This window comes from Coregonus lavaretus, assembly GCF_964263955.1.
Source record: "Coregonus lavaretus genome assembly, chromosome: 39".
NCBI classification, from domain to species: Eukaryota; Metazoa; Chordata; class Actinopteri; order Salmoniformes; family Salmonidae; genus Coregonus; species Coregonus lavaretus.
Window position 1 is genome coordinate 19,812,732 of NC_140026.1, and position 12,628 is coordinate 19,825,359.

At 43.2% G+C, this 12,628-nt stretch overlaps 1 protein-coding gene across 1 annotated transcript in view; it reads right to left on the bottom strand.

The window, feature by feature from the left end:
- focad (focadhesin) overlaps nt 1–12,628 on the bottom strand; it is an 82,472-nt gene that overhangs the window by 27,776 nt on the left and 42,068 nt on the right. The window contains exons 14-21 of the mRNA XM_084156391.1: nt 7,331–7,461; nt 6,869–6,995; nt 4,377–4,511; nt 4,161–4,211; nt 3,970–4,053; nt 3,307–3,448; nt 2,128–2,316; nt 1,662–1,783 (exon numbers count right to left, since the gene is read on the bottom strand). Of these exons, the coding sequence (XP_084012517.1) occupies nt 1,662–1,783; nt 2,128–2,316; nt 3,307–3,448; nt 3,970–4,053; nt 4,161–4,211; nt 4,377–4,511; nt 6,869–6,995; nt 7,331–7,461 (981 nt within the window). The remainder of the gene's footprint in view (nt 1–1,661; nt 1,784–2,127; nt 2,317–3,306; nt 3,449–3,969; nt 4,054–4,160; nt 4,212–4,376; nt 4,512–6,868; nt 6,996–7,330; nt 7,462–12,628) is intronic.

Sequence of the window (12,628 nt, forward strand, 5' to 3'; positions counted from 1 at the left end):
AGCTCATGGCCTCTCATGAAGTGTTTGATTAGATTTTGGATTACATTTGCATTGATGTCAGAGTGATTAGAGGGACAATAGAGTGCTGAGTACCAGGCAGTTAGCAAGTTTGGTAGGCTACTAATGACCATCAGCAGCATCAGAGCTTGGAAAAGCCTATTTACCGTGACTAAACGGTCACGTGGAATTTGACTACCATCATGACTCGTGACCGCCGGTGTGGCGGTAATATAGTCACCGTAACAGCCCTACGTAGAACCAGCTGTCAGTTTGAAACATGGCTGTTGTATAATACACGGTGGCCACCAGATAAAGAGACTGAAAGTGTTTAGAAATGTAGAAATGTTCAGGTTACTCTCCTCAAGTCAACCAGCCAGTGATGATGACAGAGGGAGAGAAAGACAGAGGGAGAGAAAGACAGAGGGAGAGAAAGAAAGAGGGAGAGAAAGACAGAGGGAGTGAAAGAAAGAGGAAGAGAAAGAAAGAGGGAGAGAAAGACAGAGGGAGTGAAAGAAAGAGGGAGAGAAAGAAAGAGGGAGAGAAAGAAAGAGGGAGAGAAAGACAGAGGGAGTGAAAGAAAGAGGGAGAGAAAGAAAGAGGGAGAGAAAGACAGAGGGAGAGAAAGACAGAGGGAGAGAAAGACAGAGGGAGAGAAAGACAGAGGGAGTGAAAGAAAGAGGAAGAGAAAGAAAGAGGGAGAGAAAGACAGAGGGAGTGAAAGAAAGAGGGAGAGAAAGAAAGAGGGAGAGAAAGACAGAGGGAGAGAAAGACAGAGGGAGAGAAAGACAGAGGGAGAGAAAGACAGAGGGAGAGAAAGAAAGAGGGAGAGAAAGACAGAGGGAGAGAAAGACAGAGGGAGAGAAAGACAGAGGGAGAGAAAGAAAGAGGGAGAGAAAGAAAGAGCCAGAGGAGACAATGACAAACAGAAAAGGTAAGGACAACAGAAAAAGAAGAAATAGAATATGAATGAAAGAAAGAGAAAGTGAGCAGAAATATGACGATAGGGGAGAAATACAAAGGCGTCTACAGAGAGCGAGAGAAGAGAGAAAGAGAGAGACAGTGAATCCCGAACCACCCCCTTGCCCCTACCAACTCGCTCGGAGGGCCCTCCGCTGTCACGTGTTGCTGATGAAACTCAGAGTGTGACTTCCAGAGACTGGCGATGGGATCAATAAACCCATCAACTTTTGAACACACTCGTGACTTGAATGATGCAATTCATGTTCCACTTTTAAATAATAAAACTAGCATGAAATTCAAATTAACAAATCCCCCTGTTGTTTTACAAGATATAAACCTCAGTAACAGTTAAACATTTAATTTGGAAGGTATTTAATCTCTGGCAAGTCTCAAAATCAGAAACAAATGCATGTGGAATATAATTAGGCACGCCTTTCCATTCATTTGTATGAAATTGCACAAACTCAAAACATATCACAGTGCGTGTCGGGATAGCACTTCGGTCTGAAGCCTGCAGCCTTGCTGGCTCGGTCAAAGTTGCTATCTGTGGGTCTAATTAGCCCTTACACCCTCAATAAATTTCACTCCCTCAGCTTTGGGACACTTGTGCAAATGGCGGAGGTAAACGTGAACGCACAAATGGAGGGCCGAGGGGAAGGGGGTGATTTGGGATTCAGCCAGAGAGAGATAGGAGAGGTCACCTCGTGAATGAGAGTGGCTAACATCTGCTGGTAGCTCCGCCCCCTGCTGAGGAGGAAGCGGTTGATTGGTCGTCCATCTCGGTCGGTCTGGACGGACAGGTCAAAGGAGAGAAGGAGGCCGGCTGGAACACACAAACATTACATCACATAAAACGTAATTTGTGGAAAACCTAGCTAACCTGGTCCTAGTCAAATAAATTATCAATATTAATTTGAGAAATCTAACCTTTATTTTCATGAACAGTACACTAAATGCATAGTAACTCATGCAGTCAAGAATGATTCATTTTGCATACATTTAACTGACTAGCCGATTCATGATTTTAATTCATTTATCCTTACATTTCAATACAGGGGATGTCAACAATTTAGCAGACTAATTAAGGCCTTTATATCAGATAAATTAAGGACCCGCGGACACCCTGTTATTGAATCTTTCTCATTGATGGTGTGTGTTGGTACCTACCTGCCAGGCCAGGTTTGAGACCAGGCTGTTTGCTCTTCTCATAGGTCTTCAGCATGAAGCCTGGGATCCCTGCCACCGTTTTCCCCTGGTCTGACCGGAGGCTCCCCCCTTTCAGGGCAGAGTGGTACACCCCACGGGGCATCTGGCTCATCTCCTGCCTCACCAGGGACGTCAGAAAGAGCTCAAGAGCTGAACAGAGGGGGGTGGGGAGAGAAAGAGAGAGATTGAAAAAGAGAGAGAGTGAGGGAAAAGAGGCGATAGTGGCAGATTTGAATTCTGCAATGGAACAAAATAGAATAGTCTCAAAAGTGCAAACCGCACCCATCCTGCACTCAGGAAGGCTAAATGAAACACTATTTGAAATAAAACAAATACTATTTGAATTTAGGCCTACATACTGTATATAATGGATGTCATGATGGATGTCCCCAACCAGTGTAAGACCAGAGAAGAGTATTCACACAGTTTCACACACAGTGGGAGACTACGGTGTAAACACATATAGTTTATTTTAACGAGGCAGAGAAGGGAAAGAGCGAAAGAGTGGTCCGGGGCGTCTGGGAACAAAGCATGTCGACAAAAGGACATTGAGCGCCGGTTTACTTTTCAGGATTCCTCATCGTTTAATATAATTGACACGCTTCATTAAATTACATTGGAGCAGGCAACTGGAGTGGGGTAGAGTTTGGCGAAAGCGGCTGTCGAGGGATTGGAGCAGAATTTCTGATTTATTCGAGTCAACTGCCCTTTGGTGTTGCGTTTCAGCGCGTATGGACAGTCCTCGGGGGGGTATTGCTGAATAGTTTCACACAAAACAATTCAAACGCTGCATTAAATCGAGATCCGAATACACTATTAAATCGAGATCTGAATACACTTAGTCCCATCCTCGAAAGTTGGCACGGTGCTCAGTGCTGCTGTGATTCTAAAGAGATGTAGTGAAAGAGAGAGAGAGCGAGAGAGAGAGACAGAGACAGAGACAGAGAGAGAGAGAGAGATAGAGAGAGAGAGAGAGAGAGAGAGAGAGAGAGAGAGAGAGAGAGAGTGAGTATGCATGCGCGCGTGTGTGTGTGTTGTTAGTCTATGTGTCTAACAGTACAGTATTCATAGAAAGGACAGAAAAGGAAAGAACCAAAGTAGTTAGAGATGTGGAGTATATAAGATCTGAGCAGCTTCTACCTGGCAGGACTGAGAGGGATGTGAGACCTAGGAGCTTCACATAGGATGGACCTGGAATGGACAGATCTTCTTCCTCCTCTTCCTCCTTCTCTTTCCCCTGTTCCTCCTCCACACTTTCAGGAAGTTTTGCGACCGGCCTGGCCTATCAGGAAGACAAACCAGCATACCAAAGACATTATTTGCTGACTGATTGCATTACACAACAATGATAAACAACAATATGATTAATTGTGAGTATGATGGATTAAGATCAGATTAAAGATAACTTTTTTGGTCAATTGCACACAAGGTCCAACCAAATTTTGACTTCCGCTTTCAACCCAACCCCTCCGATACATATACAGGTTTTTGGAGAGGTGCGGGGGGCTGCCACACTGGGCGCCCAGGGAGCTGTTGTTGTGGAGGGTTAAGTGTCTTGCTCAAGGGCACAACGGCAGGCAATGGCATCTAGGATTTTATATAAGCAACCCTCCTGTACAAGCTCACTTCCAGACAGATTTTTCCCGTCGGACCCAGGATTCGAACTGGCAACCCTCCTGTTGCTGGCTCGCCTCTCTAACCTCTAGTCTACCTGCCGCTCCAGGGATGAATTACTACTACATAAAATGTCTGGGTGGTTGTAGGAACATTGTGAGAGCGTTGTCTATCCAGTGGGACTCTCACCTGCTCGGGGAGGTGATGGAGTGTGTGTGCTGCCTCTGGGAACTCTGACAGGGCCTTGTAGCCACAAATGGCCACCTCAGGTTCCTGGAACACACAAACAAACAAATGACAAACAAACCGATCAAAACAAAAACATGCACAAAGATCTGGGATTTGGCTAGTCTGGGATGCATGCTGATTTCTCCACCAACCTTGTTGAGAGCGTAGCCCCAGAGAAAGCTGACAACCTGCTCTTTGAGTTTCTGAAGGAAAACAAGCCATAGTTAAGGGTGAAAAGGCCCATTTCAAATCACATCAAATTGAAATGCTGCATAAATACAAAAACACTTGTTTGCATTTCTATTGTTAAAATATGGCCCCAGGTGTGTTATGTATAGTTAACTGATTTGGAGGAGTAGTTGGTGTACCTCGTACTCCTCTGTCTTGACAGTGAGCTGTGGCAGCAGAGCCAGGAGCTCCGCTATGGCCTTGACCACCAGGGGTCTAGAGTCACAGCTCAGTTTAGGGCCCAAGGCTGTCCATGTGGAACCCACATCTACCACCTGGAGAAACACAACATCATCAATGTTTACCACCTGAAGACAATGCTATCTTAGGGGGTTTATTGAATTATGCTTACAGACCAAAAGAAATTGATGAGTAAGACAGTATTAAAACACAATACTCATATTCAGATATCTTAGAAAGTGTTGTGGTAGTGTGTGTGTGTGTGCCTACATGCGAGCATGTGTGTGTGTGCGCGTGCGTGCGTACGTGCGTCAGGGTTTCCGTTAGCCAAATGTGGCGCCGGACAACGTGACGGGAATATTTAAACTTACCGGCCATTTGAGAAATTTACCGGACACATATACTTTAGGAAATCCACTCACGGTGTTCAGAATGACAGAAATCACATTTAGATTATGGTAATTCATCTTAACAAAACATGCAACTCCTGTAATGATGCAGACAATAAAACGTCCTTTTCAAACACTTGCCAAAATGCAATTCACAGGAAAAAGGGGAAAAAACACTAAACCAGCACTTGCAGGAACAGGAAATAAATTGCATATGAGGAGGTGTTTCATAGGCAGCGGCGTGGCAAAAGGCCTAGCTGATTATTGAGTTGCGGCTGTCAGTGAAAAGCATCTAAAATGTGTGAAGATAATGTGTCTTGAGTATAACTTAAAACGTTGAGACAAGAAGAAGAGGAGGGGTGTGTGGCGAAGACAGCCTGGAGGTGTGTCTCTTTCCAGAATGCATGGCTCAGCTCTCCAGAATGCACTCAGCTGTCTCCCGCAAATTCTTGCGCATTCATTGTTTGCCCTTCGATTGTTTATTTTTGATCAATTCCCCATTACACCTGTCACCAGTAGTAAATGTACCGTTAATCCCCGCCATTTGGTTACATTAATTTCTGTTAACGCATTTGTATTACTAATTAGGCCTACAGTCATTTAGCGTTCTCATTCTCGGAGTGGAAACGTTGTTTGCAGAGTTCACAACCGGCTACACTTGTGAGAAACACGTTTTGGTTTATTTTCTAACTATCATTTACGAGTTGTCCATTTTTTCATTGTCTTTTGTTTGGAGTGCTCCATGTGAGCAATGAGCATGGGTCTGGTTTCTCTGTCTTGTTAATGTTGAGGGAGCGCACATGCCTGAGCACGCATAGAAGTAGCCTACCTGGCATGCTGCGCGCTAAATGTAGGAAAGTGCCCATTTGGGGATGTTTGATTTCTGATTGTCTTAGTTACCACGTCCACCAGTAATAAGCTGAGCTTCCCAGTCATTTTTTCCTTCACCTCACACAGTAAGTCAACAAAGTCTGTTTTTTAAACATCCATGGCGAATGATTGCCTAATAGTTCCTCACAGTAGGCCTGTTTGGAAAATCTTTCCAACAATCTCCGCATCAGTAATCACCAAGCCTCGGTGTGAAAGAGCAAAATATCATAAATCGGATGATCCCATATATGCAGTGGAAACGTCATAAAATAGCCTACCTTTCCCTTGCGCAAAAACAGCTGTCAGTCCCGAGCTCACTGGGGCGGGAAACTCCGAGGGCCTAGAATAGGCTAGTTGATACAATGCTGCAAGTTCGCTAGCTACAGCTTTGGGCTGGACCCTGTGATGATTTAATACCATTTTGCACTTCACTAGCAATAGCTCAAGTCAAGACTGATAAAAAGGGAGACAGACAGGCAAAGTAGAGAGATGAATGTAATTGAAAAAAACAGAATTGTTATCAGTAGGCTATATTTTCTACTGTTTTTATCTATTTTTACTCAGTTGACAATGGAATTTATAGGCCAACGGCTGCATTGGCCGTCTCTGAGTTCCAATGCTCTCATTTATGCTATTTAGCACCAAAGATTATGGTAATGTTTCCATATGGCAGAGGCTGGTGCTCTCGCATTAGTTTAATTTTAACTTTTAGATATTTATCCTTTTAATTAAGATTTTTATGATTTCCACATGACAATGATTTTGAGAAACAAAAACATTATTGAAATGAAACTGTTCCACGAAAACGCACATATGAAAATCATAACTGACTGGTAGAAATGGTAGGATAAATTGTATGCTTCCCCAAACTTGAAACTCACTATGAAGTCTTTATGAGATAATTGCCTCCACCTTCTATGGTCGGACTTTCAAGAACGGTAAGACATGCCTCATAATATTATAGAAAACTTTCAGGTTTCAAACAATGAAGTATGTTTTCAAAATGCATACTGCCTCCAACTCCCATTGTAAAGTGGTGGGTGGCGCGCTGATAGCCTGCCTAACGTTGTTTTTTCTCCCAGTCAATTTGGCAGGCCACCATTGTTTTAATCGGCTTTAAAAAAAAATATGTACGGCCAAAAGCCGGCAATTACCGGCTAACGGAAACCCTGGCATGCATGTGTATTTCTCACCTCGGTGCGGCAGAGCTCGTGTAGGCCTTGCAGGGCCAAGGCAGCGGGGGCGGCCTGGTCTGGTCTGGAACACTGGGCCAGAGTGTGTGTGATGGCAGCCAGCATGTCCCCACCGTGCTGGTAGGGCCTGGGACACAGACGAGTCATTAAAACCTCTTTCTAGAAGTGAATTCAAAATCCACCCCTATCCCTTACCTCCAAGGCACTTTTGTAGAGCTACTGAGTGTGCAGGCTTTTGAGCCAGCCCTTCTCCAACACAACTTATTCAGCTAATCTAGGTCCCGATGAGCAGCTGATGAGTAGAATCAGGCATGTTATAGAGCAGGGACGGAGCAAAAGCCTGCACAGCCAGTAGCTCCCCAGGAAGAGGGTTGGCCACACTTGGTGTAGGGAAAGCGAATGGTTTAGGAAGAACCCTGAGGGGACAGACAGTGTAGGTCTCAGAGGATTGTTGGAGCCCACCTCTCTCTGCAGATGTCTCTGACACAGGCAGCCCTGGCTAGGATCTGTTCCCACTGGGCCTCCTTCCCCAGAAGCACAGAGGACTTCTCTAGCTGGGAGATCAGCCTCTGGAGGTCAGGGTACACACGGTCCTACAGCCCAGAGAGAGACAGATAGATAGTGAATGAGAGAGAGAGAGAGAGAGAGCAAGAGAGAGACAGAAAGAGACACTTAATTCCAAATCAAGACTGCCGAAGTGTCAACTCCTGCCATCTGGGAAACAATGCGTTGCAAATGAAACACACTTCTGAAAGTGCAGTGTGGACAACCAGCTGTCATCATATACAGTATTGTTATTTGAATGTAAAAAAGTATTCACATTTTGTGGATTGTGTTTGTTTGTGGACTGAAAAACAAGAAAACGTAATACAACTTTAAATGTAATATATATACACATATCTATATATACAGTACCAGTCAAAAGTTTGAACACACCTACTCATTCAAGGGTTTTTCTTTATTTATACTATTTTCTACATTGTAGAATAATAGTAAAGACCTCAAAACTATGATATAACACATATGGAATCATGTAGTAACCAAAAAAGTGTTAAACAAATGAACATATATTTCATATTTGAGATTCTTCAAATAGCCACCCTTTGCCTTGATGACAGCTTTGCACACTCTTGGCATTCTCTCAACCAGCTTCATGAAGAATGCTTTTCCAACAGTCTTGAAGGAGTTCCCACATATGCTGAGCACTTGTTGGCTGCTTTTCCTTCACTCTGCGGTCCGACTCATCCCAAACCATCTCAATTGGGTTGAGGTCGGGGGATTGTGGAGGACAGGTCATCTGATGCAGCACTCCATCACTCTCCTTCTTGGTCAAATAGCCCTTACACAGCCTGGAGGTGTGTTGGGTCATTGTCCTGTTGAAAAATAAATGATAGTCCCACTAAGCCCAAACTAGATGGGATGGCGTATAGATGCAGAATGCTGTGGTAGCCATGCTGGTTAAGTGTGCCTTGAATTCGAAATAAATCACAGACAGTGTCACCAGCAAAGCACCCCCACACCATTATACCTCCTCCTCCATGCTTTACGGTGGGAAATACATATGTGGACATCATCCGTTCACCCACACATCTCACAAAGACACAGCGGTTGGAACCAAAAATCTCAAATTTGGACTCCAGACCATTTGGACAAATTTCCACTGGTCTAATGTCCATTGCTCATGTTTTTTGGCCCAAGCAGGTATTTTCTTCTTATTGGTGTCCTTTAGTAATGGTTTGTTTGCAGCAATTCGACCATGAAGGCCTGATTCACACAGTCCCCTCTGAACAGTTGATGTTGAGATGTGTCTATGAAGCATTTATTTGGGCTGCAATTTCTGAGGCTGGTAACTCTAATGAACTTATCCTCTGCAGCAGAGGTAACTCTGGGACTTCCATTCCTGTGGCGGTCCTCATGTGAGCCAGTTTCATCATAGCGCTAGATGGTTTTTGCGACTGCACTTGAAGAAACTTTCAAAGTTTTTGAAATGTTCCATATTGACTGACCTTCATGTCTTAAAGTAATGGCGGACTGTCGTTTCTCTTTGCTTATTTGAGCCATTCTTGCCATAATATGGACTTGGTCTTTTACCAAATAGGGCTACCCCCTGTATACCCCCCCATTCCATTTTCAGGCAACAGCTCTGGTGGACATTCCTGCAGTCAGAATGCCAACTGCACACTCCCTCAACTTGAGACATCTGTGGCATTGTGTTGTGTGACAAAACTGCACATTTTAGAGTGGCCTTTTATTGTCGTATGTGCACCTGTGGAATTATCATGCTGTTTAATCAGCTTCTTGATATGCCACACCTGTCAGGTGGATGGATTATTTTGGCATTGGAGAAATGCTCACTTACAGGGATGTAAACACATTTGTTCACCAAATTTGAGAGAAATAAGCTTTTTGTTCGTATGGAACATTTCAGGGATCTTTTATTTCAGCTCATGAAACATGGCACCAACACTTTACATGTTGCGTTTATATTTTTGTTCAGTATATATACACATACATATATATATATATATATACAGTGGGGAGAACAAGTATTTGATACACTGCCGATTTTGCAGGTTTTCCTACTTACAAAGCATGTGGAGGTCTGTAATGTTTATCATAGGTACACTTCAACTGTGAGAGACGGAATCTAAAACAAAAATCCAGAAAATCACATTGTATGATTTTTAAGTAATTAATTTGCATGACATAAGTATTTGATACATCAGAAAAGCAGAACTTAATATTTGGTACAGAAACCTTTGTTTGCAATTACAGAGATCATATGTTTCCTGTAGGTCTTGACCAGGTTTGCACACACTGCAGTAGGGATTTTGGCCCACTCCTCCATACAGACCTTCTCCAGATCCTTCAGGTTTCGGGGCTGTCCTTCAGGTTTCGGGGCTGTCGCTGGGCAATACGGACTTTCAGCTCCCGCCAAAGATTTTCTATTGGGTTCAGGTCTGGAGACTGGCTAGGCCACTCCAGGACCTTGAGATGCTTCTTACGGAGCCACTCCTTAGTTGCCCTGGCTGTGTGTTTCGGGTCGTTGTCATGCTGGAAGACCCAGCCACGACCCATCTTCAATGCTCTTACTGAGGGAAGGAGGTTGTTGGCCAAGATCTCGCGATACATGGCCCCATCCATCCTCCCCTCAATACGGTGCAGTTGTCCTGTCCCCTTTGCAGAAAAGCATCCCCAAAGAATGATGTTTCCACCTCCATGCTTCACGGTTGGGATGGTGTTCTTGGGGTTGTACTCATCCTTCTTCTTCCTCCAAACACGGTGAGTGGAGTTTAGACCAAAAAGCTATATTTTTGTCTCATCAGACCACATTACCTTCTCCCATTCCTCCTCTGGATCATCCAGATGGTCATTGGCAAACTTCAGATGGGCCTGGACATGCGCTGGCTTGAGCAGGGGGACCTTGCGTGCGCTGCAGGATTTTAATCCATGACGGCGTAGTGTGTTACTAATGGTTTTCTTTGAGACTGTGGTCCCAGCCGTGTAGTTCTGGGCTGATCCCTCACCTTCCTCATGATCAATGATGCCCCACGAGGTGAGATCTTGCATGGAGCCCCAGACCGAGGGTGATTGACCGTCATCTTGAACTTCTTCCATTTTCTAATAATTGCACCAACAGTTGTTGCCTTCTCACCAAGCTGCTTGCCTATTGTCCTGTAGCCCATCCCAGCCTTGTGCAGGTCTACAATTTTATCCCTGATGTCCTTACACAGCTCTCTGGTCTTGGCCATTGTGGAGAGGTTGGAGTCTGTTTGATTGAGTGTGTGGACAGGTGTCTTTTATACAGGTAACGAGTTCAAACAGGTGCAGTTAATACAGGTAATGAGTGGAGAACAGGAGGGCTTCTTAAAGAAAAACTAACAGGTCTGTGAGAGCCGGAATTCTTACTGGTTGGTAGGTGATCAAATACTTATGTCATGCAATAAAATGCAAATTCCGTCTCTCACAGTTGAAGTGTACCTATGATAAAAAATTACAGACCTCTACATGCTTTGTAAGTAGGAAAACCTGCAAAATCAGCAGTGTATCAAATACTTGTTCTCCCCACTGTACATACAGTGAATTCGGAAAGTATTCAGAACCCTTTACTTTTTCCACATTTTGTTACGTTACAGCCTTATTTTAAAATTGATTACATTGTTTCTACACAAATGTAGAAAATACCCCATAATGACAAAGCAAAAACAGGTTTTTATAAATTTTTGCACATTTAACCAAACATTTAAAACTGAAATATCACATTTACAAAAGTATTCAGACCCTTTATTTAGTACTTTGTTGAAGCACCTTTGGCAGCGATTACAGCCTTGAATCTTGGGCATGACGCTACAAGCTTGGCACACCTGTATTTGGGGAGTTTCTCCCATTCTTCTTTGCAGATCCTCTCAAGCTCTGTCAGGTTGAATGAGGAGCGTCACTGCACAGCTATTTTCAGGTCTCTCCTGAGATTTTTGATTGGGTTCAAGTCCAGGCTCTGGCTGGGCCACTCAAGGACATTCAGAGACTTGTCCCGAAGCCACTCCTGAACAGTTTTGGCTGTGTGCTTAGGATCGTTGTGCTGTTGGAAGGTGAACCTTCGCCCAAGGTATGTGCCTTTCCAAATCATGTCCAATCAATTGAATTTACCACAGGTGGACTCCAATCAAGTTGTAGAAACATCTCAAGGATGATCAATGGAAACAGGGTGCAACTGAGCTCAATTTTGAGTCTCATAGCACTAATTACTTACGTAAATAAGGTATCTTATATATATATATATATATATATATATATATATATATATATATATAAATATATATGTGCACAAAAAAACTGCTTTTCGCTTTGTCATTATGTGGTCTTGTGTGTATTTAATTCATTTTAGAATAAGGCTGTAACGTAACAAAATGTGGGAAAAGTCAGTGGGTCTGAATACTTTCCGAATACAGTACCAGTCAAAGGTTTGAACACACCTACTCATTCAAGGGTTTTTTGTTATTTTTACTATTTTCTACATTGTAGAATAATAGTGAAGACATCAAAACTAGTAAATAACACATATGGAATTATGTAGTAACCAAAAAAGTGTTAAACAAATCAAAATATATTTTACATTTTAGATTCTTCAAAGTAGTGTACGAATATTCGAAGATAAATATACACAACGCAGAGGACTAGTGGTCAAGAGGACTAGTGGTCAACAGAGGACTAGAGGTCAAGAGGGAATTAACGATCAATGGAAATAGTTGTTTTTATTCATAGTTACATGTGGGAAGTTTTCATTGGTCCAAATGGTCTATACATTGAGCCTGAAACAAGATACTTAGGGGTTTGGCCAGTAGCCCAATTTTATTGCAAGGAATTCTAATTGGTCAGCCACATACTAGGCTTGAGGCTATAAACTACATCCTGTCTCTTTGTTCAGTGGAGAAACATTGAGAACAGGGAAGAATGAACATCTACCATCTACTTCCCAGCATAACAACTATGATTTGTTCTCTTTGAATAAATAATATTTTTCTCCCCCTGATTTGCTGCTAACACTTGGTGCCGTGACCCGGATTAATTGGTCTTGACCAACAAAAAGAAAAAACTCATCAACTGTGTGTTGATCCAGGGGATAAAGAGAGGGCTGTGCTCAACCCACTTCGGGATTCAGTTCTTAATCTCCTGATTGATGGCATAATTGCTGGGTGAGTCTAGACCTATATCATCTAAAAGCACGAAATCAGGTTAAAATAAGTGCATGCAATGCAATGA